This window comes from Vanessa atalanta, chromosome 16 (genome assembly GCF_905147765.1).
Source record: "Vanessa atalanta chromosome 16, ilVanAtal1.2, whole genome shotgun sequence".
Taxonomy (NCBI): domain Eukaryota; kingdom Metazoa; phylum Arthropoda; class Insecta; order Lepidoptera; family Nymphalidae; genus Vanessa; species Vanessa atalanta.
In genome coordinates, this window is record NC_061886.1 from 10,821,019 (window position 1) to 10,848,627 (window position 27,609).

The 27,609-nt window shown below is 32.7% G+C and overlaps 1 protein-coding gene across 1 annotated transcript in view; it reads left to right on the forward strand.

Moving 5' to 3' along the window:
* The window catches only part of LOC125070133 (potassium voltage-gated channel protein Shaw-like), a 252,867-nt gene that overhangs the window by 193,112 nt on the left and 32,146 nt on the right, over positions 1 to 27,609 (forward strand). The window contains exon 7 of the mRNA XM_047679833.1: positions 3,228 to 3,437. Within this exon, the coding sequence (XP_047535789.1) occupies positions 3,228 to 3,437 (210 nt within the window). The remainder of the gene's footprint in view (positions 1 to 3,227; positions 3,438 to 27,609) is intronic.

The window sequence follows — 27,609 nt, forward strand, 5'->3', positions numbered from 1 at the left end:
ATAGGCTAAAAACATAAACATTAAAAATGATTTTATGAAAGTTGTAATTCTCGGCTTTCCTCTATTATAGTATGCATGTATTATACGAATATACATTTCTCTGGAATTGTTCTGTTTATTGGTAAAAGGCGCATTAAAATCAGTTACGTTGCTTAAAAGATCCAAACGTACAGACGGTGGTGAACGATTTTCTATTAGATGACGTAGTTACTAGTTTGACTTTGCACAGGACAATGGCGTAAAAAGAAACATTTTAACTATGAATATTATAAACGAGGATGTATTTCTTCTGTTTGTCTGTTGCTCTTTCAAGACCAAACTACTCAACCGAATTTGATAAAATTTTGTATGAAGCAATCTTGAATTCCAGGGAAGGACAAGGCTTAATACCTTACGACTTCCTAAACGCAAGCGAAGTCGCGTACGACAATTAGTGACGTATATTTAATCTTATATTAGTTTTGACAGCGTTTGACCAAAAAGAGCCTTCACTCCGTTGGCAAGGTCATCTCAAAACTATATACAGCTTATACCCCACCGAATATTAAAATGTAATAAGATTAACACCTATTAAGTCATTAAAATATAAAAACAAACTCTTTATACAAAAAGATGTACGTACAAATATTTTAGAACGAAATGCATGAATAAAAACATATATTCTAAAATATAAAGTAAAAATGCTTCGGCGTCAATGCTATTTTTAGAGCGTAAAAAATCGTCAACGTATTTTAGTAGAGACAGGAATGATAGTTCTGGTGTTATTTTTTTCCGTGCTAAACTTTCACAAAAACCGCTACGATATTTTAAAGCTTATTCTAAGGGTAGAATATAAATAGTAGCGACGTGTTGCTATTCTCAATTCAAGGTTTTGAATGTACCGTTCGAGCCTATTTTAGATGAGAAGTACGTGTCGGATTATGTAGAGCCAATCACTGCCCTCCTCGCTGTGAGTGTAGTTATTCGTCTACAGAGTGTTTAATTGCGTCAAACTGCATATGAAAACTAGTACTGCATACAACTTCCTAACTCCTCCGCGTTCATTTATTTAATCTTTTTAAACAACATCGAGTACAATTGTGTACAAAATATTATGTAAATAATAATGTAAAAATTTTGTTATGTCAATGATTAATATCATATTCTAAATTAAATAGGATATTGCAGAACTTTTTCTTAGTTTGTGCAGATGTCTTGTTTGAACGGTGAGTTAGGAACTATAGCTAGGATCAAAGGACATGCCATTTCAGTTCCCACAATTGGGTGCGCATTGGTGATGTTAGGAATGTCTTTTCTTATGGCGCTAATGTCCCTTGGTGATGGTTAACACTTACCATCAGAGGGCCCGTTTGACCGTTCGCCGAAATAAGCCATATTTTTTTAAATATTTATTTATAAAGTTTAAATTTGGGCAAGTATAATAACAAAGAGGTTTAAGTCGTTATAAATTAAATCGTGCGTGTGTGTGTATATTTCACTTTGATTTTTTTTACACCTAGTATGAGGAAAATTTCCTCAAATAATCGTGCATCATGATATACTTGAGCTGTCTGTACTGTACATTCTGTGGTCGTGTCAGGTGTCCGTCGTATTACTATAAAATTGGGGCAATAGACAGAACACACATATTAATGTACACACACACATATAAAAATAAACACTATAATCTCTCCTTCTCAGCTGTTCGCTATGGCATTGGCCGCTGTGCCTGAATACTACTGCGACTTCATCACAAATGGTGGTGTTGTTATATAGCAGATACAGTGAGCATAGAAACGGTTTTATATTTTAATAATTTATTACTAAAGAAATTGATTTCATATTAATATATTTTATACTATAGATCATTAGCAGCCCGTAAATGTCCCTCTGCTGAGATAAAGGCCTCCTCTCCCTTTGAGGAGAAGGTTTTTGGAGCATATTCCACCACGCTGCTCCAATGCGGGTTGGCGGAATACACATGTGGCAGAATTTCGTTGAAATTAGACACATGCAGGTTTCCTCACGATGTTTTCCTTCACCGCCGAGCACGAGATGAATTATAAACACAAATTAAGCACATGAAATTTCAGTGGTGCCTGCCAGGGTTTGAACCCGAAATCATCGGTTAAGATGCACGCGTTCTAGCCACTGGGCCATCTCGGCTCACTATAGATCACTAAGGAATAATGTTGCTTTCTACAACTGAAAAAAAAAATGAAATTCGATCATTAATTCTGAACATTAACATACAAACAACAACATACATGTTAATAAAATTAGTGTAAAAAACTGTTTTGTACGCTAATGCCGATTTTCTCAAACAAACATATAACTGCTTCGAAAGTTGAGTTAGCTTAGGCGTAATGCCGTGCAAGAAACCCTTTTTTTTTTTTGGAAAATCGCATTACGCGTTTCCCCCACGTGGAAGTAGGAGTCGCCGGGGCCCAGGACGCCGAGTGCATCCCCGGCACATACCGGCCCCGGAATACTCACTGAAAAACTCGTCGGCGGGCGCCACGGGATCGTTTTCGCATGCTACCGTGACGCCCTGACGGTCGGCTCGCCTATGCAGGCCTCCAATTCCTAAGGGGGATTCCTGGGTTACTGAGATCCCCCCTAGTCCCTGTGGCCGGCCAGGAAACCCTAAGCTGTGTTATCAAAAATTATAACATCTCCGCTTCTTGTATAAATAAAACCTTTCGTAAAGAATATTAAATGTAAAATTATTCCCAAGTTCCTTAAGCCTCATTCTTGAGCCCAATTGTGAATTGCTTAATAATAAAGAACTTCTTGGAGTACGTTTGAGGTTTATTTTCAATCAAAGTGCTTCAACTATTTAAAACCTCTTGCTTTGTAAATGGTAAATGAGTTTGAGGTAAATAGTTATTGTATTGGGTAGATTAAGTTTTAAAATAAAATCCACGAATAAAGTTTATAATTTTAGTTCTAATAACGTCGAACTTTAAGGTTTAAATTCGGGTCTCTTGTTTTTATCACAGTTATGATAATCATCATTGTCTGCTTTTTTAATTTAATTATTTTCAGACAAAAGTATTAGAACTAAACGTTCGTAACATCTTAAGTGTTTATTAAAATAAGATATTTCTAAGTCTAAAGTTTCTTCACAATCAGATTATAATAGGAGCATATTATACTGGCTACCTACCTAGCTAGGATATCTATAGTGAACGGTCTATTTATGAACTCGGTTACATTTATAATGTAAAATTATATTTTGTTCGTAGGATAATCCGGATAATCAATTCAAGTCAATCCCACTGGGGCTGTGGTGGGCGATCGTCACGATGACAACTGTGGGCTACGGTGACATGGCGCCCAAAACTTATCTGGGCATGTTCGTTGGAGCACTATGTGCTCTCGCCGGCGTGCTCACGATAGCACTACCTGTGCCTGTCATAGTGTCCAATTTCTCCATGTTCTACTCACATACTCAGGTAAGTGTAGACTTGGCGTAAAAATATGGCAATTTAATGAGTGTTTCGTATATTTACGAGCAATATTTTTAAGTGTAATTAAAATTTTAAAAAATACGTTCCCTTAATTTATCTACAAAAGTGCGGTAATAGATATAGAAAAATTGATTCTCAAATCGTTGAAGCACTTCCAACAGTCGCTATGAGTTTTTGTATCCATGTTACAGGAGACGGAAGAAACTAATTACTAGGGAAATCTTTAAACAGTTATTCTAACAATAATAAATAATACATATTTACATCGTTTTGGATTACTTTTGGGAAAACTTTAATGACTATTCTAAAATTTATAATTAAAAAAATTGCTTCTTAATACGAGTTATTTACATTTAGAGTACAGAATTTTGTAATTCCACTTCATCAGCGAAACTTGCTATCTAATGACAGGTAGCTACTTAATTCTTGAAGGAAATTAACATTATTGGTATAAATAACAAAACAAAATAAATAAATTACAAAACAAGAACATGATCCAAAACCACGTTCTTATTACTTGAAAAAACGTTGAAAATATCGTTGTTATAATATCAAATAAATGATCATTGAGGTTACGAAGGAAAACTTCGTGTGGAAACCTGCATGTGTTTTATTTCTATATAATTCTGCCACATTGTGGAATAGGATTTAGCCCAGCAGTCAATACAATTCTGTCACATGGTGCAGTAGTATTTAGCCCAGTTTTTCATTAACAGACTACAATCACTAATACATTAACTTGAACTAATACATCTATTTTAATGGACAATTAACACTTGATTTGTATACATGTTAGGTTTAGTTCGTATACAATGCAAAGTTTATTGAGCGTGAAATTGATACTATCGTGTAAGCCCACAGCTTAATCGACAATACAGAATACGTGTCGCAATTTGGTAAAACAACTGCAGCGATCGACGCCGTATCGTTATTACCTTTGTAATTGTTCATTATTATTAATAGTATACCGTTAATGGATCAATTATTAACATGAGGAGAAAAAGCGGAGCGATTTTCAATGCATTCATGATGTTTCTGATTGCAACTGTTACTAATTTATCAAAAATCAAATCAAAATCAAAATACTCTTTATTGTACACCAGTAAACAAAAAGTTGAATCACATTTAAGAAAGATGCACAAGAGGCTAATTCAATTTAACTTTTTTTTTGGGTGTTACTAAAAATCCTTTTTAACTATTCAATTATGCGCTAAGCTTGTGGTGAGAGTTTTACTGAAATACATGAAATAACCGGGTACCTTTTAGATTGCTAATAGCCATAGGCGTCTTGAACCTGAGACTTTCATATCAAAAGGCGACAGTTTAACTGTTACGCTATTCATGCTTGATTAATTCCTACAAGCTATCGGTCGATACTTTGCAATCTCTGATATCACATATCTGATTTGTTGTCAAACACTACACGAAAAATCCGAATTATTCAATAAACTTTACAATCAGTTTTAGTAATAAGTAATCCTGGCTCTAAACCCGAGAAAGAGATTCTTTTTTATATAATAAGGCTTTGTGTAAGCCCGTCTGAGTAGTTACCATCTACTCATCATATATTGTAACACCAAACAGAAAACTAAGTAGCGTGGTGTTCGGGCTTGATGTGAATGAGCCAGAACATTTGAAGGACATAACATCAACAGCTCTCTAAGCTTGGGGCGTATTGCCAATGTAAAAAATGGTTAATATTTCTGAGAGCACCAAAGTCTTTTGGATAGTGGTACCACTTACAATTTGTACTTATTAAAGGTAAGTGGTGCATCGACACTATAAAGAATGGTTAAATATATATTACAGAGCCAATGTTTTTTATTTTTATTTTATAGGTGGTAAACGAGCAGGAGGCTCACCTGATGGAAAGTGACTACCACCGCCCATGGAAAATTACAACACCGGGGGGCTTGCAGATGCGTTGCCGGCCTTGAAGAAAGGAGTACGCTCTTTTCTTAAAGGTTCCCAAGTCGTATCGGTTCTGAAAAACCGAATGCGAATGCTGGTTCCACGGAGTGGTTGTGCGATACAGAAAATGTCTTAAAATTGCGCTGTTGTGGATTTTCCGACATCTGGGTGGTGCGGGTGAAATTTAGAATTTTGACGAGATGTCCGAAGGTGTAATTCAGCAGCCGGGATTCCTTGGCAAACAATTCCTCGGAATATTCCCCATGAAAAATTCGGTAGAAGATGCAGAAACATGTATTTGCGTGCACAAACCATTAGGTGGTCTATTTGTAAGAATGCCTAATTAAAATAAAAAATCAACGCTATGTCAATCTGGAATAAATAATTTAAATTTAAAATATCGAAGACATTCCTGTTGAATGATTAATTAAATATAAATATTTCCAGAAATAATATCGATTTGTAGATAACTTGTACTCATTTATTAAACTTGTAATCATTACGAAAGACTTTTTGTTCAGAATTTTTAATTTTACTTTTCCGAGTGCATTGTAAATATTTTTCTTGCACTTTTTCGAAGTAATACTGGGATCTAGAACGGCCATTGTTTCTGATATTTTCGGAAGACTGACTCGAGTTTAGGGTTGATTTAACCTGGTTTTAGTTCAAGTAAAAATTCATCATAGTTTACAATTTATTCTAATATTATAAAAAAGAAAGTAATTCTGACCCTTTTAATAATTGTAATGTCGTTACACTGTTGTCAAGTTTAGTATTTGTTTGACAATGCTTATTAATTAAAATCTATTACCTATTCCGTATGGCAAATTTCTAGGATTGTTAACTGTGCTTAATTATGAAGTATCATCGATAAATCAAATAAAAATATTCTTAATTCAAGTAGGCTTATAAAAGCACTTTTGAATTGTTATGTTACAGTGTTGATTTAAATGTAACACTACCAGTTCGGAACGTAGATTCTAACGAGAAGAATCAGCAAGTAATTACTCTTTTCCATAATTTAATAACAGAGTATGTCAGTAAAGTACAATTATATTTTGAAATATCCTGTCTAGAATAAATAAATTATCATTTTACATTAAATGAACAGCCTGTAAATTTCCCACTGCTGGGCTAAGGCCTCCTCTCCCTTTGAGGAGCATATTCAACCACGCCGCTTCAATGCGGTTTGGTGGAATACACATGTGACAGAATTTCGTTGAAATTAGACACATGCAGGTTTCCTCACGATGTTTTCCTTCACCGCCGAGCACGAGATGAATTATAAACACAAATTAAGCACATGAAAATTCAGTGCTGCCTGGCTGGGTGCCCGAAATCATCGGTTAAGATGCACGCGTTCTAACCACTCGCCATCTCGGCTCATCAATAAATACTAAGTCTTAATAAGGAATCGTTTGTATAATCATGGAATTCCTCGTCGTTGCTGTAACTAATCTTAGTATAGAAACAATTTAAAATACAAATTAAAACTGCACTTACTGCTGTATTTAGAAACGTTTATTAACTTTTATGTAAATTAATTATTTATAAACAACAATTTTTAAAACAATAACGATCTCATTCGGGCTCGTAATATCAACGAGGTTCTGAGTGTCTCAAGATCTGACTGGAGCTTAAAAGCTTCAATGAGGTTGTGTTATTGTTTCGAAAATCGTTTTGTAAATATTTAATTGGCATGAATATTAATCGACTTATTTCTGTACAGCTATTAGACATGTTCGACTGATACATTGCGTTGCGTAATATAAGTGATGTATATATTTATTTTATGTGGTCCCCGCCGACGATAGACAATGGCGCTGTAAGAAATATTTACATCGTCAATGCACCACCAACATTGGGAACTGAGATGTTATGTCCTTGTGCCTGTAGTTACAATGGCTCACTCACAACACCGCCATTGTCAATGGGCGGTGGTGATCACTTTCCATCAGGCCCATTTGCTCGTCCACCTACCGATATGTACATTATTTTGTCGGGTATGTGTAATTCACAATACAAAGGGTATATTTAGCATTCATACGTGAATTATCCAATGTTTATGGATTTATTATTCGTGAATAATGAACAGCATCGTTGAGAGAGTGCAACGTTGACGTGTGCCTTTGATATTATAGCAAACACATCAGAACGGTGTGAGTTCTAACAAAGGATCGTTTGTCACTGTGGAGGTTCTGTATTAGATATATCCTTCGAAATTGGTCATCGTTTTTGATACAATTCTTGTATTTTAAGAATTATTATATTAAACTAGTAAAATGTGGCAGTTTATTACAACGACCTCCGTGGTCGAGTAGTGTGTACACCGGTTTTCATGGGTACGCCACTCCGAGGTCCCGGGTTCGATTCCCGGCCGAGTCGATGTAGAAAAAGTTCATTAGTTTTCTATGTTGTCTTGGGTCTGGGTGTTTGTGGTACCGTCGTTACTTCTGATTTCCATAACACAAGTGCTTTAGCTACTTACATTGGGATCAGAGTAATGTATGTGATGTTGTCCAATATTAATTATTATTATTATAAACTTTTATGGTTTTACTATGACGCACTTACATATATAATTTTATGACATACGTAGACATTCGCCTACAAATGAGCCACCTGGTACATAAACATTAGCGCCGTATGTTTTTTCATTCATAATCAATGCACCATCAACCTTAGAAACTTGTGTGTCATAATGAGTGAGTAGTACTTACCCAGACGGGCTTGTACAAAACCCTACCACCAAATAAATATAAAACAAGTGAATATCACTGTCTTTAGTATAATCTTTGTAATTTATAATATATTATATTAAGAACAGCTTTTCCATTTGTCACATATGATTATAAAGAAAAATGTCATAAGCACATACATTGACAAAGGAACGAGTTTCCTTTGTTAGCTGAGAATGCATGCGTTTATGACATATCGTTCTATTTGATATATTAAGATACAGAAGAACCTTTGGTTCCTCGATACATAAAATAATATGCTGTATACGTAAATCATTCTTCGTTTATATCTCAAATAAATAAACGCAAAGATAACAATTATTATTAATCAATTTACAATCAATACTTACAAATATTATAAGTTACACTCACAAGGTTAAACTACGTCGAATATAACGTATGAAGGAACACAACAACGACATTAGGTTTAAAGCAAACTTTAACCCCAAAGAAGGACTTAGGCTTCTTTTTATATCCAAAAACCTACGACCGCCCCCTAACACGGAAGCATGGCCGAAGGTGAAAACTAGTATCATAATGTTACTAAATGGAAAGATTGTCTAGAACACACATTCTATTTTCAAAAAAATACATCTAGTCACTTAACGAGTTATTTACATTAAATAAATTTAAATTAAATTATAACTTTATTCAGGAGTTATTTTTATAAAAGATGATTTTTATAAAATGTGAAACTCCTTTACTACAATCTCCGTTTCTATTTCAAGAGTAATAATTGAGCAAGAGAAATTGCAGCAACACTCTAAGGTAACATTCTTAAAATTATTTTGTTATATAATATATACATTTCTTTTTACTGTAAGTCCAGTTTGTCTGTATTTTATTACTCTGCAACGTGACATTTAAAAAATGTTTCATTTAATTTCAATTTAGATCAAAACAACACGTACATTAATTGTGGTTTCAATATAAATTTAACAGATACTGCTCATTTGATTGTATTTCACCACAACTGAACCATCATTAATTATTTAACACCTCACCAAAACTACCCTGATCTTAACCACAATATATATGAAAAAAAAAAAAAATCAGCGAGTCCAATTAAGTATCACGTTACAAAAGTGTTACTAATTTGCATCTTTAACGTGCTACACCCACGTTACATATACGTTACACGTAAATAACTTGCACCTGTTGTTAAGTGATTACCGCCGGTTACCTTGCCTTTGTGGAATACTTTAACTGCGCCTTGCTATACATATTGTAATTTTGAAAAACTGAAATTCAACCTTGAATTTCAAACTTATCAGTATCGTACCAAAATAAGTTTCACTTGACAAGAACGAAATAAAAATGGGTTAGTATCTTACGTCATGATATTATAGAAGTAAAACCTTTTCTCTTTAAAAAAATACACAAACGTTGTACCCAAAATTGACCTTGAAATTGTACTTTGCTTGTGCTGAAATATATGTCACACACAAAAAAAAATATTTTATTCATTTAAGTCAATGTAACAATTTCTTCTTAACGTGACGTAAGTTAAACATTTTTCCGACTTAAGTGATTATAGCTCACATAAGAAAACATTCTTCTTAAACTTCGCTTTGCAATTTTAGCCCAAGAAATATTATCTAAATTAATCTCATAGCCTAATTTGGTAAAATGCATCTTATGTTAACTGATTATTGCGTACATGATGTTGATGATAAGTCGTAAGTTAAACTTATTGATATTGCTGCTAGCAATTTATCGATAACTAGCGACCCGCCCCGGCTTCGCGCGAGTGCAATGCTGATACTAAATATACTTCAGAATGTCTTACAACGTTCACAGTTATACGTTATCAGTCATTAGACAATACAAACCGCTATGTCCCTGCGTTTTAAATATGTAATATCTACGAAAATGTTCATTTAAATTACATGCTGTAAAGGGTCATATTGATCTATGTAAATTAAATGCACAATGTATTTAAGGCATTTAATTTAATAACAATAAATGCTTTATTGCTTAAAATCGCTTCGAAAATAAGCCATTATTTAAAAGTAAAAATAAAGGATAAAAATGATTATTGTGGGTTATTCTTAAGAGATAGATATATACCATCTCGGACTTTTTTGAAACCTTTTTAAGGTCTACAATACTGTAGTATTATTATTTTGATCTATCTCGTAGGGTTCAGCCAGCGTTTGCAATGTAAGCGCAAAAAAATGTGTTTATTTAGAAACTTATAAAATTATCAGCCTTTCTCTACTATATTGTGCATGTATTATACACATAAACCTTCCTTGAATCAATCTATCTATTTAAAAACCGCATCAAAATCCGTTGTTTAATTTTAAATATCAAGCATACACAGGGACAGACATACGTTTTATACTATGTAATGAAGAAAATAATATAATGTATACCCTATAAACGCCAGTGAAATTTCATGTGCTTAATTTAATTTTATAATTCATCTCGTGGTCAGCGGTGAAGGAAAACATCGTGAAGAAACTTGCATGTGTCTAACGAAATTCTGCCACATGTGTATTCCACCACATGGAATGTGTATTGCCACATGGAGCAGTGTGATGGAATATGCTCTAAACCTTCTCCTCAAAGGTAGAGGAGGCCTAAGCCCAGCAGTGGGAAATTTACAGGCTGCTAATGTAATGTACCCTATAATAATGTATGCACTCACTAATAATGTAATTTTTAACTGTGTTGTTTTTTAATTGGTTCATTGACCCCGGAGATTACCCCTACATACAAACAATGAAATATTACCTTCATAGTATTAGTATAGATGAGTTCATTGTATACCGTTTGGTAAATAATTTTTCATTGTATAACAATACCGTACTTCAATTTCTATCTATTTTCCTACAAAACTGTACATAATGTCGTCATTATTTAGAGGAAGGAGCTTGTTAGTTGATCTAAGAACCTTCTAGTGAGGAGCGTTGACTTTCGATCCAATCTACTTCACGTTTTCAGAAACCCTATCTATTACTAAGAAAACGTTAGTAATAGTATTTGAATTGTATGAAGGTGATAAATACTTCCGTTGTCTTTTAATTTTGTCACTGTATAACTATATGTCAGTATAAATTCAAAATATACTTTATTTAAGTTGGCATTTACAAGCTCTTTTGAATACACATTTAACAAACTATATTAAGTGAAGCTACCACTGGTTCGGAATGTAGATTCTACTGAGAAGAACCGGCTGGAATCACAGTAGTTACTCTTTTTTAACATCTTAAAATACAGACTGTATTTTATAATTATTATATATGTATGTCATGTCTCCTGCCTGGAAGTCAACAAGCATTAACTCCACGCCTTTTTATCATCTACATATATATAATATATAAAAACAATGAGTTTTGAATTTTCATTTGAATTATTATGTTCATTTGATGATTTTATCTGCTACTTTTTTTCTTTATTAAGTATAAAGTTTAAAGTCGTAAGTTTCTACTAATTATTTTTCTTGTCACCCGGCTAACCGACAAACGATTATAGCATAGGTATTCTGAATAACTTACCTACACGGGCTTTCACGAATCAATTAGTATAAGAGCAAAAGCGTTGGAAGGCAATTATTTTTTATTGCTTTAATAAAAAAAAAACAGTATAAAGGTAAGCCTTAACATACAATTTTCATTTGAAATTAAAAGCTCAATTCGTTTCCGATAACAGGCAGCTTACGGATAGACGAGAAATGAAGGTCTATGAGGGTTTCGTTGAAGCGTTGAAAAAAGTTTTGAAAAAAGAACGCATTTGTATAATGACATTGAGAATACTCGTTAACACGTCTGCCTGTATGTTCGCATATGTGAATGAATATGTGAACAGCATAAGTGGTTCGTGGAGTACAAAAAAAAATGAAGCCAAAATTGTTTTGTTTATCGATTTTTAAAAGTCGAAATTAATGAGGATAAAGCGGATTTGTTTTGTACTATAACGACACGAATAGTAAATTCTGGAAGGTTCGAGTAAAGAAATAGATAATTAAAGATAACGTACAATATATTGGATATTTTAAGCGAAATTCCAGGTTCGAGTAATCAAATCTAAATGATAATCGACTTCAAGGGATACGTAGGTTGTTTTTTTTTTCTGTTATACTTGCGACATCTGAAACTCTTTGATTTGTGAACCAATTTGAGAATTTCTTTTTTGGTTTGGTCCCATTTAAATTTGACGAAAAAATACTACCCCTGAGGGTAAAAAAAATACTGGGTTTTTTTTTTATGAGTACGAACATTGTTTGTAATTTATTCCACAAAGTATCATTTGAAGTCTTTTATTCTTTCGTTAAAAAATATATTTTGTTGATCAGCAATGAAAGAAAAGAGCGTGACGTCATACAGTTTCGAGTAAAATTCTGCAATATATATTCCGAATTCCAATGGAATGTTTTCGTGGAATACTTTCCAAGATTGTTCCATAAAGGTAAAATAAAACCACAATTCAATACCGTTTTAAAACGAGCAGTTTCAAATTACTTAACAACCCAACATTTAACGTAATAACATGTGGAAAATGATTAACAACTACTACAATTGGTCAAATTAAGTTACGTTCATGTCATTTCATGGTCGGCTGCTCTTTTCCACGCGGGTCCGGTTTAATTGCCTGTGAACGAACTGTCGTCCATCGAAACCTTTTGTTTAACGTGACACGAACAGATACTTTTGTTTTTGAATTATGGCAATTGTTAATTTTCGTAAAATTAATCACTCCGATTTTCGTTACTAATTGTGTTTTTTTTATATTTATTTTGTTATCACTGGTTATGTCATAGAAAAATAAGACATTAAATAAATGTCAATATTATAAAGTTTGCGTTAAAATCTTTATTACCATTTATTTTAAAAAGTGGTGTAAAATAAATGCAATGTAATTCTTGCTTTATTGGGGGAAAGCCTCCTTTCCTTCTTTAAACTGTTTTGGAGCTAATTTCACCACGTTGCTTAATTCAGGTTGCTGGATAAGTACGTAGCACATTTTCCACTCGACACGTGTCGGTTTTCTCACGATATTTTCCTTGACAGCCGAGCACGGGATAAGTTGTAAGCACAAATTCAGAACATGAAAATTTAGTTATCTTGTCTGGGTTTGAATGCAACTATATTATACGAATACATATTAAGAGAACAAAGCGACTAATGACGACCAAAAACAGACTAAAACCTATTATATATGTCAAAATTTAAAAAGGTATTAAGCACCAAATGCATTTAATCTAGGCAAATTCGACCCTATTCTCTTAAGGGAGAGATTTAGCGCTTATTTTACGCTCTTCGAGTGTGGTAGAGACATGAGAGTATTAATTGTTTTTTATTACGTTTCATTAACAGAATATTTTTAAAACAGTTTTAGAACAGTCACGCCATATTTGGCTTGTTGTTGTTTTTACCAACAATTGTTACTTGACCCGTTTCAAGATTACGATGGATACAATATTTTTAGCTTGAGCGCCTTTTTACGAAATCACGATACCACTCTCGAGTTTTTGAGTCTGCTTTTTTCTCGTGAGTAGTCAAAAGATATAATATTCTTATTACCAAAAACTCATATGAGAAACTGGTCTAGTTTAGGTACAATTCGTCTCTTAATCTATCAGTATACAACAATACTTAATACGTCGGAAATAACGTTTTAGTTTCTAAGGTTGGTAGCACATTGGCTATGGAAGGCATGATTAACATATCTTAACAGTGTCGTATTTATAGGCAGTGCTCACATTGTAAAAAAAAATACTAAAAGTAAAACCAAGCTCGTTCCTTGAATATGACCGAAAACAATAACTCTCTTTGTAAATTATTATATATATTATACATAGTAGTATATTAAGTACACGGCGCAGATATATAAATTATGCCAATGGACAATTTAATACCGTCTATTCATAACGATAATAGCCCATAAATTCTCTCAAATGGATGAAAAATGAATCGGATCGCACTTGTGTAGAAGAACTTAAATTAAAAAAAAAAAAAAAACGAAAGTCGTTTTTTTATTAACGAAAATGGTAGTGATGATATTAAAAATTGTATCATATTAAAGTATTTGGAAACTCGTAGATATGTCACTTGCTTTGTGTATGTTACTCGATACCCATCATTTTAGAACCGATTTTATGAATTCATATTGTAATTGTGTCTGATTCGGAGAGAACAATACAAATTATTGCTGTTTGATATTATTGATTATAATGATAATTTCAAATCCTGCCTGAAAGTCATCAAGTATTACCTACCACTTACCTAATCGGGGGTATACATCTCCTAGTAATTAAAATCATTACTGTCTGCTATCAGTATTTGAGTGATTCCATTAAAAATAAAAGTATACTTCATTCAAGTGCAAACACTTTTAAATTGTTATTTAACAAGATTTTATGCTATGTCACCTCTGGTTTGTAATGTAAATTCTATCTTCAAGTACTTGCAAGTATTAACAAGAACTTCAGTAAACATTTTCACCAATTAAATAACAAAGATATATTATTCAACGGCTGAATTTTAGTCCAGTATCAATAATGTAACAAGATAAAATTAAAGAGACTTTTATCATTGGCCTATATCGTACTGACGACTTTAAATAAAAATGTTCTGTTAAATATTGCCAATGTACAATATCAATGACCTTGAGATAGGTTATCTTCGGACCTACACCCAGAAAAAAAGTCAATTGACTTCCATTATAAACAATTACTTACATATAAATATACATTAAAATATAATAAATAAATACACAAAGTAAAATCCTCCTATTTTGATATCAGCTTAAAAGATGATAGTTTCTTTTCACAAATATATAATTTAATTAAATAAAATACTTTTATATTATACTTACAATTAGTATAATTCAAAGTACGACCACTTTATTTATACAAGATAAATTCTACTCAGCTAATATCTTTTAATTTGGTTCCATTCCTTAATTCTTATGGCGATCAATCTTAGAGAGAAGTTACGACTTGTAATTGACAAGACAAATCGTAAAATGTCACCTAACTTTAGAAATTATTGTAATTCTTGGTATTTCCTTTCATTTTAATAAATGAATAATCTTAATTTAAAATAATTATCTGGTATTAAGAACACAATTTACATAGACTAGTTATTGTAGTAATTATCTCGTAATCGACATTGAAACAAAAAAACCGTGAGGAAACGTTTATGGGTGAGATGAAATTCTGCCACGTGCAGGAATAAATTCCAAGCCATTGCCTCAAGAGGTGAAAAGGCTCTACATCAAAACATTTCCTGGCTGATACCTTACTGAAGACCTTATTACAAATTTTCAGTAAGCTACATTGAAATATTATTAAAAATCTAGTAACGACTCGGATAAACACATAAACACAAACGACCAAATATAAATTACGCACTTAAATAATAATAATCAATGATATCTTAACAGTAATTCCATCAAAATATATATAAAAAATATATCCCATCAAAAACATAAATGTAAAAATGAGAGCCAAGTCCAATATTATGATATATTCCTTGGTTGTTGACTTTAACGACAAAAGAAGTGAGATCTAAATGGGTGCCAAGTTCAATGGTCCTTCTTGAAATTTATTTATAACTACATAAAATATTACTTCTTCTAATAGTTTAGGATAATATATTGTAGCCTAAGGTCTGTCTTGGCTAGTTCTTGGATGTTTGAGATGCGTTTATGAAATTTGGAATACATATGTATCTCGCGAGTCTCAATATATGAAATTTGACACGTTTATTTCAAATAGTTTTTGAGTTATGAGGAGGTCAAAAGTGTCCTGCTCGTCAGTTCTGTTACTTGAACTTGGCTGATAAGCTACCACGTGTCTAGATTGCTATTTTTACTATATATTCTAGAAATTACTTTCCAGTAGGTGATCTATATTCTATTTGTCCATACGTGATACTGTCGTTTTAAAAATCAATCCATATAAGCCCGTGTCAAGCACTCGGACAGTTAATTGGCACAACCGCTTTGGCACGATATGTAACGGGATCAAGCGCTATTGTGTCGCTTTTAAATCGTTCATCAATTTTGTAGTTTTATATTGCATAAAATGTAATTTCCTCATCGAATCTTTAAAAAACAAAAACAAAATCGTAAATCAATAAATACGCTTGATATATTCTACGGTATTCTGAAGCCGTGCTCATAAACATGTCAGTTTCGTTCGGATATCAGATAATAAATGTATTTTTTACTTTTATTTTTATAGCTGTAAAATACTTTAAAATTAAAATAATGTAGTTACGGAACAGTCTTCAGATTTAATGCTAAGCGAACATCTAAGTTCAACTTACATTCGTATGTTATTCATCGAATAAAATACTTGGTTGGGTTTTAACTTGACAAATGAAATGTTGTTTTTGTTCTATTTTTCTTGACTGTCTCGTTACATTATTCATGTTTTTAATTTTGGCGTTTTCTTTCCTCATTCTTTATACTTTTTTTCTGTATAACAAACAGCCAGTTCACTTGAAATCGTACGTGTATGTCATATTTTTTTAAGACATATTATAAACTCTTACATAAGCATATATAGTAATTTCTTGAATGGAATAATTTCCAATTTTGATATTTTATAAAAAGCATCGAGAATTCAAAATACTTTTTTAATTAATACTACATTTAAGAACGAGTGTGAACCATACATTAACGTAGTAAGCTTATAACGACAGATCGTCTTGCGAGAACCAGCTCAGTATAAGCCGAGTTAAAACAAAAGCAGTTCTATCGCTAGTAAGTGAAAAATATCAAATAAAATAATTTATGTAAATACAGTTTTGTTTTTTTTTACTAATATTACGACAAAATTCGAAAAATTTTATGAATAAATGTGTCTCACTTAATAACTGGAACGGCTGAACGAATCTGAATATAAAGTTGTTATAAAGGTAGTTAGAAAAAGCAAACAGGTTACTTTTCATCCCTAACACCTATATCGACATCCCCTCCCCTCTCCTCACACGGGGATGAAGCCACGGTTAAAATTAGAATAATAATAAAAATATATACCAATTAAGGTCGAATAAGATCTTTAAATAAGTAAAATTCTGCAAACAGCACGTAATACAATAGGGAATTCATAAATAGCTTTAATATTATTTTAGTAAATATTTCAGTTAACCAGGTCTAATGTTCTGAGTTCAGTTCTAATGGACTGCAAAGGTCAGATGGCTTAAGCGATGAATAATTTAGCTAGATCTATATCAACTGTTTCCTGTCATTTAGTTTATATTTAAGAAAAGATGAAAAAAAATTAATTAGCCTCAAATTAATAGGAACATGTCAATTTCCAAATGCTAGGCAAAAACTTTCTTTCGTAAGAACAAGATGGGGTTATAACTTTAGTACGTTGAAAAATATATCTTCTTAAGGAAACATCATACTTCATGGTACATATTTGTAAACTACTCATTAATTATTTTAACTGTAATTCAGATAAAAAATTAAATGAGCTAATGTAATAAATTAACATAAAACAGATATATCTTAGATTTTATGTCGTGCCAAAGTTTTAGAAGAGTTATCACTGTCAGGTGGAACATTTGCGTCTGCTTTCCTACTTTCATGGCATAAGCGTCTATCATGGTTTTCGTCGGTAAATTTTCAAGAGTTTTTTTGCTAAAATATATATTATTTCTCACATTCAAGTATATTAGTATATTACGAAAAACTATTTTTACGTTACTTATGTACATTTTTTATGACATCGGCAGGCGAACGAGCCAATGGGCCAATTGATGGTAAGTGGTCACCACCGCCCTTAGACAACTCGGGAGCTAAGATGTACACTGGCTCACTCATCCTTCAAACCGGAACACATCAATACTAAGTACTGCTGTTTGGCCGTAGAATATCTGATGCTACCTACCCAGACGGGCCTGCACAAAGCCCTACCACCAAGTAACCTGCATGCTTTCTGGACAAATATCACATACATGTTCTGTTGTAGCATAAAGTGGGAGTACGTGGTAACAAGATGTTTGAGTTTGATTGGATTGATTGTGTGACTAATTACAGAGCCAGAAGTAAATATGAAATATGTCTTGAATTCCATATATTAGCAAGACAATAAACAATCCTAATAGATAAACCCAGTAAAAGCCGCACTTCTCAACTAAGGCTTCTTCTCTTCTTGAGGAGTAGGCTTGGAGCTCCATTGCAGGTTTAACCTGAGACCTAAATATCTTCAATTTCATATACAATAATATACATGGGAAATATTTTAAATCTAACAACACAAATTAAACTATAATTAAGGAACCCTATAAGACTATGAAAAAATAGGTGAAAACTTGGAATTTCATTTAACACGCTACGTCGCTAAGATTTTGTTATTAACATACAAATACATACATAAAACATTGAGATCGAATCTCTCCACATATACATGTAATCTATAACTGTTTTTATAATTTATAGCATATATTTATAAATAAATTTTTGCCAACTAATATTTGTTGATCGACTTAAAAATTAGAACAAATGAGGCACGCATTAAAAAAAGAGAAACAAAGATGTTATATGAATGTTGGCTGATGATACTTCTTTTATTTTTAAAATAAAAATACATCTTTCAATATATGACGATGTGAACAATGCTCTCTCCTTAATAGTACATTGGTTTAGTGTTAATAATTTAATGTTAAATAGTAAAAAGACAAAATGTATTAAATTCACCACTCCCAATGTAAGATGTGTCAAAACGAGTGTACTTTTAACCGGGGAAGCATTAGATGTTTTAGAATCAACAGAGTTCCTTGGTATGACAATAGACTCTAAGCTCCAATGTGTTCCTTTGTTTTATTTAAATTCAATCGCTTTCGAAATTTAGCATTTTCAAAATCGATTACTAAGCATACTTTTAGTTGGAAAAGTTTATACTTAAAAGTCTTACAAGATAAACGAATTGCCGTACCGATCCTTTCAATTTCTACGCCTCATTTAACCAGAACCCCAAGATCCGTTGTTTCACTATTCTAATAAATAGTCTGCCGCAGCGGTCGAAATGGGAATTAGGTTTCATTCGAAAGCTATTTGACCCGAATACGATTATAGACCAGACGTTGAAAAGGTCAAACCTTTGTTTGTTAAAAATGGCTCTCGAGTATCGGAAAGTCATTATTCATTATTTTAAAATGTAGGTATTTTTACAATGGATTGACTTTAAATATTATTTTAAAGTATAATAAAATCAATAAATAATTTTTATGAATGAAAAGTCTGATCAGTTTTGTTATGTAAAAGGGTTGAATATTACCAATAATCGAGTTAAAATATTTATAGGACTCATTAATATCTTAGTAAATCTATCGGGTTGTTATTGTCACGAACAACAGTTAGACGGCGCGATTGTTTCAACTTGCTACTAGAGCGAGATTCTATCCGCCGTTTTTGTTATATTCATGTTTTAAATATTATATTTAAGGATGATAATTATTATATCATTGCCCGTGTCGCTATGTAGCAGGACTGCTGGAAATATTTCAAGTTGCCTTTCACGTTTAATTGCAAAGGCCATTGATTGGTTCTTCTTTCAGTGTGTGCGCTACCACAGGTATACCTTCTAATCCCTCTCTCATAATCCATTCTATACAGCCTTAGAGTTCAGGCGAAGGGCAACGGCACTTCTATTATTAATTTTTATTTATATGATCTGGATTTGCACCTCAAACTTCAAGATCTGTGCCATATATCTAGTCACTAAACAACCGAAGCAGTCAAGGGGATATATGTGAGAGATAGGAAGGCAAAATAAATAGTAAAACCAATTTATATGTAATCAAAGTCTTTTTTAATAATAACAGGTAATACTTATCTCTAAACACTGATTAGAATTAATTCGATATATAACATAGTTAAGATAAATTACGTATTTAACAGTATAAACACAAAAATACGCTCACCTAGCTAAGCACCAAATAAGCAGTTCAGAGCACCGTAGTGCCGTGATCAACAATAAACCACTTCTGATCTGTTGACATCTGTCGAGCTTCTTAAAAAGACTTTTCATTTGAGTCAATTACACAACCGTTTTATAAGACCGAAACTTGATTAAAAATATTATCTCCCACATAATAGATATAAGTGTATGCATAAACAAAAATATTCCCCTACCTGTTTCCGATTATGTCGGATTTCTGACAACTTATAAAGGTGTCAGAAATCCGACATAATCGGAAACAGCTTAGGAGCAGGCTTAGCATGCTATCCGAAGCATTATTGACATCTTCTTAACTCTGAGTGAATACTGAGAACCTTACAGCCTTATAAACTAGCCAGTAGACTAGTAACACCAATAATTTTAACGAATATCGGAATATAATCAATCAAATTCAGATAAATCGAAAACAATCGGTCACCAGTTCCATAATCAAATTTAAATTGTAATGTATAGCATACATTAGTATGATTAATTTTATTGATAATTTTAGCGGTTTCAATGTAGCTTACATGGTAATCAATCACGTTTCAATAAAGCAAAAATGATGGGAGATAATCCGTATATCAGTGCAGTAACAAAATTGTAAATTATAATTAGTAGAGCTGAGATGATGATAAGGTCCAACTTTCTCCTTCAAAGGATAGGGTACCTTAGTACAGTAGGCCTACCATTCAATTTAAATTATTTAAATTGAATGGTAGAACTTTGCGCAAGCAGTCTGGGTAGGTACCACACATTCCCACCATACCACTATCTATTCTGCCGTCAAACAGAAATACTTAGTGATGTTGTGTTCCAGTTTGAAGGGTCAGTGAACCAGTGTAACTACAGGCACAAGGGAGGTAACATATTAGTTCTTCAATCGGCGAAGCATTGGTAATATCAGGAATAATTAATATTTATTTACATAAAAAACCAATTAAGATTATACTATTTATTTAAATACAAATGACCTTTTTGTGTATTTCAAAACAGTAATTATTAAACGTCAAAAATGTCATCATGTGGTTTCTAGGGGCTCTCTCAACTTTGGGTGTCCTGGTGCACCGCAACGAATTGCGTTACGAAAACTACAGCACTGCAGATACCGTAATACTTTGTATCTAAATAAATGCTTCAGACACAAATAAGATTGTGATATAAGCTTATATTTTACCTAAAGGATTATTTAAGATATAACCATATTCGAAACAATACCTTATTTCCCAAAACATATGGTCTACTTTCTAATGTAGCTTATGTTGAAAGAGAAAACCGCGCCTCATTGGATCTCTCGCTTCATTAATTTCAAAGTTATCTCGTGTTGTTTATTTTTAAACCGAACTAGTGGAGATAGGTGACGTGTAGCGTCAACAAGATAAGGATTTGTGTTACTCGTATATACCTCACAGTCACTAGCTTTTCTTGCTATTTTATTTTGTTATGTTGCCTATTTAATTAATCTGATTATTTTACTTGGTAGAAGGACTTTGTGTAAGTCCGTCTGGATACTGCTACTTGTACCTGTAGGTGGTACCTACCCAGACGGGCTTGCACAAAGCCCTACCACTAAGTAATAGTCATATAATAATTCCGAGAGGATATAATATTAATGTTGCTGAAATCCATTGTAGGATTGCCTTAAGTGAGTACCGTGCAATGAGTCACACTAATTGATGTTACATTAACACATGTACTTGTTTTTATATTTATAAAAGAAGTGTAGATTATAGAATCATTGTAGTGTTTTGTAAAAATATAAATCATGATATGAGAAACACTGAAAATATGTATGATGGATTGCTAGAAATAACACGTTAAGCTATCATCAAAATCCATTAGATTTAAAACTTCGGAGTTAAATGTTTGTACAATCTAAATATAATGGACGCTTGATAAGATCTTTTATAATAAACAAATTATATGTTAGTTTATTCCAAACATTTTTCATAAAAGTAATCGAAACGTTTGCAATACTGTTATAAAAAAAAAAAAAAACAAAAGAAACATACTTTATTTAAATATGGAACAAGTGGGTGGATATATGTATTCTACCGAAAACTTTTTGTTCAGTTTCCATTAAATGACACTTTTAATAGAATTACAATCAATTTAGTCGCATTTTTTTATTATAAAATTCTATACTATATTGAGCTATATATTCGTCGCAAGTGTGGCTCTGGTATAATAGCGCGTTAATTAATCAGCACCCGATGTACCTTTGTTAAAAGACATAAGACCACTTAGTTAATGAATATACAGCTAATTAGGCTAAATATTATGTAATTAGTAATTATTGTAAGCGTTTGAAAATATACTTACATATAATCAATTAAGAACACGCCTTATTTTATATTTGTTCTCGAATCTCATAAAGAAATTGGTTACGTATTTGCTTCGCTCCGCTTCCAATGAAGTTGCAATTATTAAAGCCATCTTTAAATATAAATTAGCAATCATAAGCTGTTTATGTATTAGTTTGTTACCTTTTGAAATAACCGATGTGTGATGTTTTGATATCTTCAGATATCAAACGACCACTTACTGTTTTTTCTATGAGAATATTTGTATAAATGAACTTTATATTTTTTATTCATATCTATGATTTAGATAAATATATATTCTTAAGTAATTTGATCTTTCGAGCGAAATGGCCCAGTGGTTAGTCGCCTGCATCTTAACCGATTATTGTAGATTCAAACCCCGGCAAAATCGCTGAATTTTCATGTACTTAATTTGTATTTAAAAATTATCTCGTGTTCGGTGTTGAAATAAAACCTCGTGATAAAACCTGCATGTATCTAATTTCAATGAAATTCGGCCACATTTGTATCCATCAAACTGCATTGGAGCAGTATAGTGGATTAGATTCCAAACCTTCTTCTCAAAATAGAATAGGAGGCCTCATCCCAGCAGTTTGATAAGGCCTTGGGATATAGGATTAATTATACATTAGTTGCGAAAACAAAGAATAGAATGATTAGTCGGTAGAACCAGGTATTACATAAGTACAAGTTTAATATAGCCAAGCTTTTAGTGTGTTTATGTGAGTATAACATCAACAACAACAACAATAACATTTTAAGAGCCGAGATGGCACAGTGTTTAGAACGCGTGCATCTTAACCGATGATTTCGGGTTCAAACCCAGGCAGGCCCCACTGAAACTTCATGTGCTTAATTTGTGTTTATAATTCATCTCGTGCTCGGCGGTGAAGGAAAACATCGTGAGGAAACCTGCATGTGTCTAATTTCAACGAAATTCTGCCACATGTGTATTCCGCCAACCCGCATTGGAGCAGCGTGGTGGAATATGCTCCAAACCATCTTCTCAAAGGGAGAGGAGGCCTTTATACCAGCAGTGGGACATTTACGGGCTGCTAATGCTAAAAAAATATATATTTTTTGGGGTTTTTCGTTTCATAATTTTGTCGTTTATAATTTCCAATATAATTAAGAAAGAGAATTACTCATAGTCATTGATACTGTCAGAAGCATAAGCCCTTCATACGCTACTTAGAATCTAAGAAAAGATCCCTCTGCGCCGATAACTTATTAACTATACAGCTGTTTGGCAGAAGTAAAAAGGACAAAATGTTACCACCGTTGACGATTAAAATTCATTTAAATCACGTTGCAGCTACTAAGTATTTTGCTAATGATATTATGGATAGCAATGTCAGCTTTAAAATAAATCATGAGGAATTTCATACCTTGCAAGCAATCTGTCTAAACCTTCTTATAATTAAACTCTGACATGCCGTGTTTATTACCAATGTGAGAGATTTTAATTTATGTCTTATTGCTTTTGTTATAGGGTTCAATTTTGAATACGTTTAATTTATTATATTTACTAATGCCACGTTTCTTTTTTATGAGAAATATATTTTTATAAGAATATTATTATGAAATAATAAGAACTCGCCGGCGGTTTTTCCGAACCGATACGACTTGGGAACCTTCAAGAAAAGATCGTACTCATTTCTTAAAGGCCGGCCACGCACCTGGAAGCCCCCCAGTGTTGCAGATGTCCAGGGGCGGTGGTGACCACCTTTCATCAAGTGAGCCTCCTGCTCGTTTGCCACGTGTAACATAAAAAGGCGTATCATGTAACTATTGCGTTAACATGCTTTTGATGAAATACCACAAATAAAACTTAAATATTGATAGGTTTTGCATATTCTTCTGAGGTTCAGAAGAAGAAGAACCGACGAAAATATCTCAGCGGGATTTTTGTGATATATTTTTTTCAATTTTATAAAGTAGGCAGACGAATAAATAAGCCACCTGATGTTAAGTAGCCACCGACACCCATGGACTTACCAGACCTAGACTGGCTTCTACAAATTACTACTAATAAGAAAATTCTTTATCATCAATAATTTGGTTAAACGTCAAATAAATATTGACACTTTTTGACTTGTTATGGCCTGAAGACCAAAGATGTCCATTACATTCAAACATTACCACAAAGTGAACTAACAAGTTATTACTCTGGCTTAATACCGTTCACTACCCTTTTAATAGGTATATATCGGTAGAAGAACTATTAAATGGTCGGTAGTTACCTATATAGGCGTGAACAAAACCCTATCGCCTATAAAAGCCATCGCTAGCTTAATAAATGTAGATAGATCGAGTTTACACTCTGTATTTGAAGATTATATCAAACGATGTGATCAATATGCAAAATTCATAACCAATTTCACACCTTAATGACTCCTTTGATCGACAGAATCACCAATCGGTGTTCTTCAGATCGATAGAAATGGTTCGATAAATTTGATGCAAAGGCGACTGGTGAACTTTTGAGGAAGACTATTACTTACTGTATACAATATTAATTATAATAATTGACTACCTGGTTAGCTCGTGGCCATAAAACTGTAAACCGAAATTTCCTGGGTTCGGTTCAACACCAATAGTTTTTGGATTTCCAGGAGACTTTTTTTATTGGAATCCTGGAGTCTGGGAATTGTCAATGTGGGTGAATCTTTCCAGTGATGCCGGATTTTTTATCCTTCGTATAGTTTCTTAAGCCATATCTTCTTTAATCGTATACAAAGAAGCCATTCGTAGTTAAAATAATTACAAGATATAAATACTGTATAAGATTTATAAAATAATCCTAAATTGCGCCAGCGTGGCGTAATAGCTGAGCTCTTAACCCTTCAGTCCCTCCGAGGCTAATGACCCGTGAACTGTGGACTGACTTTTTTTAAATATTAACAGCTAATGCTATCTCACAAAATTATCGAAAAATGTCGTCTATTTTCTTAAAAAAATAAATGTTTAAGCAGTCAATATTATTTATATATTATAATCGTAAATTAATAATTTTTGGATGAATCGATTTCGGCTCTTAATAATCGTGTTAATAATACATAGAAGAAAAGAAAGTTAAACAATGATACTACACGTCAGCTTATAATAAAAAAGACGTAAATGAAATCCCTAAGGTAAGGTAGGTAATAAATACATCTATCTCGGGCGATAATAATCTTTTAAAAAGAGACAAATATAATTCTACCGGTTTCATACCTAACAATCATAATAAAAAAAAAAATTGGATTTTTCAGTCAAGTAATATAATAGACCATAGTTTTAAATTTAGTAGTGTTAATCCTCATGGGCACGTTAAGCCGTTGGTATCATGCGCCTGAACTATCTCTGATCGTGTTTTATTGCCGTCCCATCGGATTATGAGAGGAAGGAAATTGGCTACACCTGTATTCGTGGACACAGTTTTCTCTTGAGAATAGCCACTCTGACCGAAAATATTTAACACAAACGTTTACCTCCATATTAAAAAAAAATCGTAGATCAATTAAGGAATAACTAATAATCCTATTTACCCCTCCTTTAAGGTTATCACTTGTGTTAGGAGTGGGGCAATACAACAAGGGGTCAGGATCGATCCAGCTACTTTTTACATCGCTAGGCGGCCTGTAAACAATTGCGCCATTGACGCGAAAAGTTTTATTCAAATTCGACCTTGAAATTGTACATAAATCGTACCCAAATGAGGTTCACCATAACAAAAGAATAATGATATTATAATTAACAAAAACAATTTAATCTTACTACACTGAATTAGAATAATTAAAACATCAAAAAAACCTTTAGAAAGTATATTTTTAAAATGTTCACAACGAAGCGTGGAAACGTTTTAAATGGAAGTGTAATGATGAGTTGCGCGCTCGTTCTTGTTGTTGTAAAATTAATGGCGCTTTAAAAACCCGTTTGAAGGCTAAGTTTTTTTAAATATTATTTTGAAGATAATTCATTTTGACGTGCACGAAGTACCAATGGACGATGTAACATTGTAAATTTCATAAGAGATAAACGTTAAATTATCCTATATGAGAATTCCATTCCAAATACGACTTTCTTGACTTTTCTAAGGACTAACTAACAATTTTTGTAACTAAATTTCTGAAACGAATCGCCTGGAAGAGATTGCTCTAGCGATATAATCACGCTTTTAACCTGCTAAATATCCTGTTCTAGGATAATGTATTGTGTTTGCGTAACGTTTATACATTTATATATATTTAAGCCTCGGATATACGTTTGTTATGTCTAAAAATATTACGTCATTTAATAAATGGATTTTCTTACAAAGTTATCGCTTAAAAAGAGCAGTATGAAAGGGCAAAGGGATCGACAAGCATCCGCTATTGCGAATATTCAAAAGAAAAATGTAGACCTACTCTGTAAAAAAATATCCAACAATCCAAATTATGATCGTGAAACGTCAGATATTAACAATATGTGAAATCGACAACAACAATAATTATAATACTACTACACACCCATCAAATATCGAATCACGTAAGTCAATTTTCAACATTTCGACGAGTGAGATCTAAAGTTTCTTACAGAATAGTACTGTTTATCATAATTTAATAATTAATAATTATTGACGCCCATGCGATGAACGTGAATTAGCTCTCAATATTTTGAGCAGTTCTTCATATCTAGCAATAAGGAGTCTCTTGAACACAGAGTAATGATTTAAACTTTAGAAGGTTTATTATACTTTTTTAGGTATGCGAGAAAGACCATCGATTAATATTGCCTTGACTCTTACTGTCATACTTTGTATGTATAAGAAGTGACGTAAAGTAACAGCCTTTAAATATACCATGAGAAGTCTTGAAGCTTATTCCACTACCGTTCCAATACAGTTTGGTATCTAAATGATCACGATATGGATGAAAATTCTTGGGAAGCCCTCCAATTTATAGTTAAAATTCACGTGTTCTTCCACTGGCTCGTATAAGTTAATTCAAATATACATATTATTAACTAGGTGGACTGGCAAATGACTACTGAGTTTCTTGCCGATTCTTCTCGGTAGAATCTACTTTCCGAACCGGCGATAGTTTTACATTTAATTCAACACTGTAACACTACCATTCAAAAGTACTTCTATAAGTCTATTTGAATAAATAATAGTTTGGTTTTGAAATGAGACACATGATTCATTAGTATAAGGTAAATGGTCCTCATTGCCCATATACATCGGTACTGTAAGAGTTTTTAAACATACCTAATATCACCAATGCGTCGCTTACCTTACGAACTAAAATGATATATCC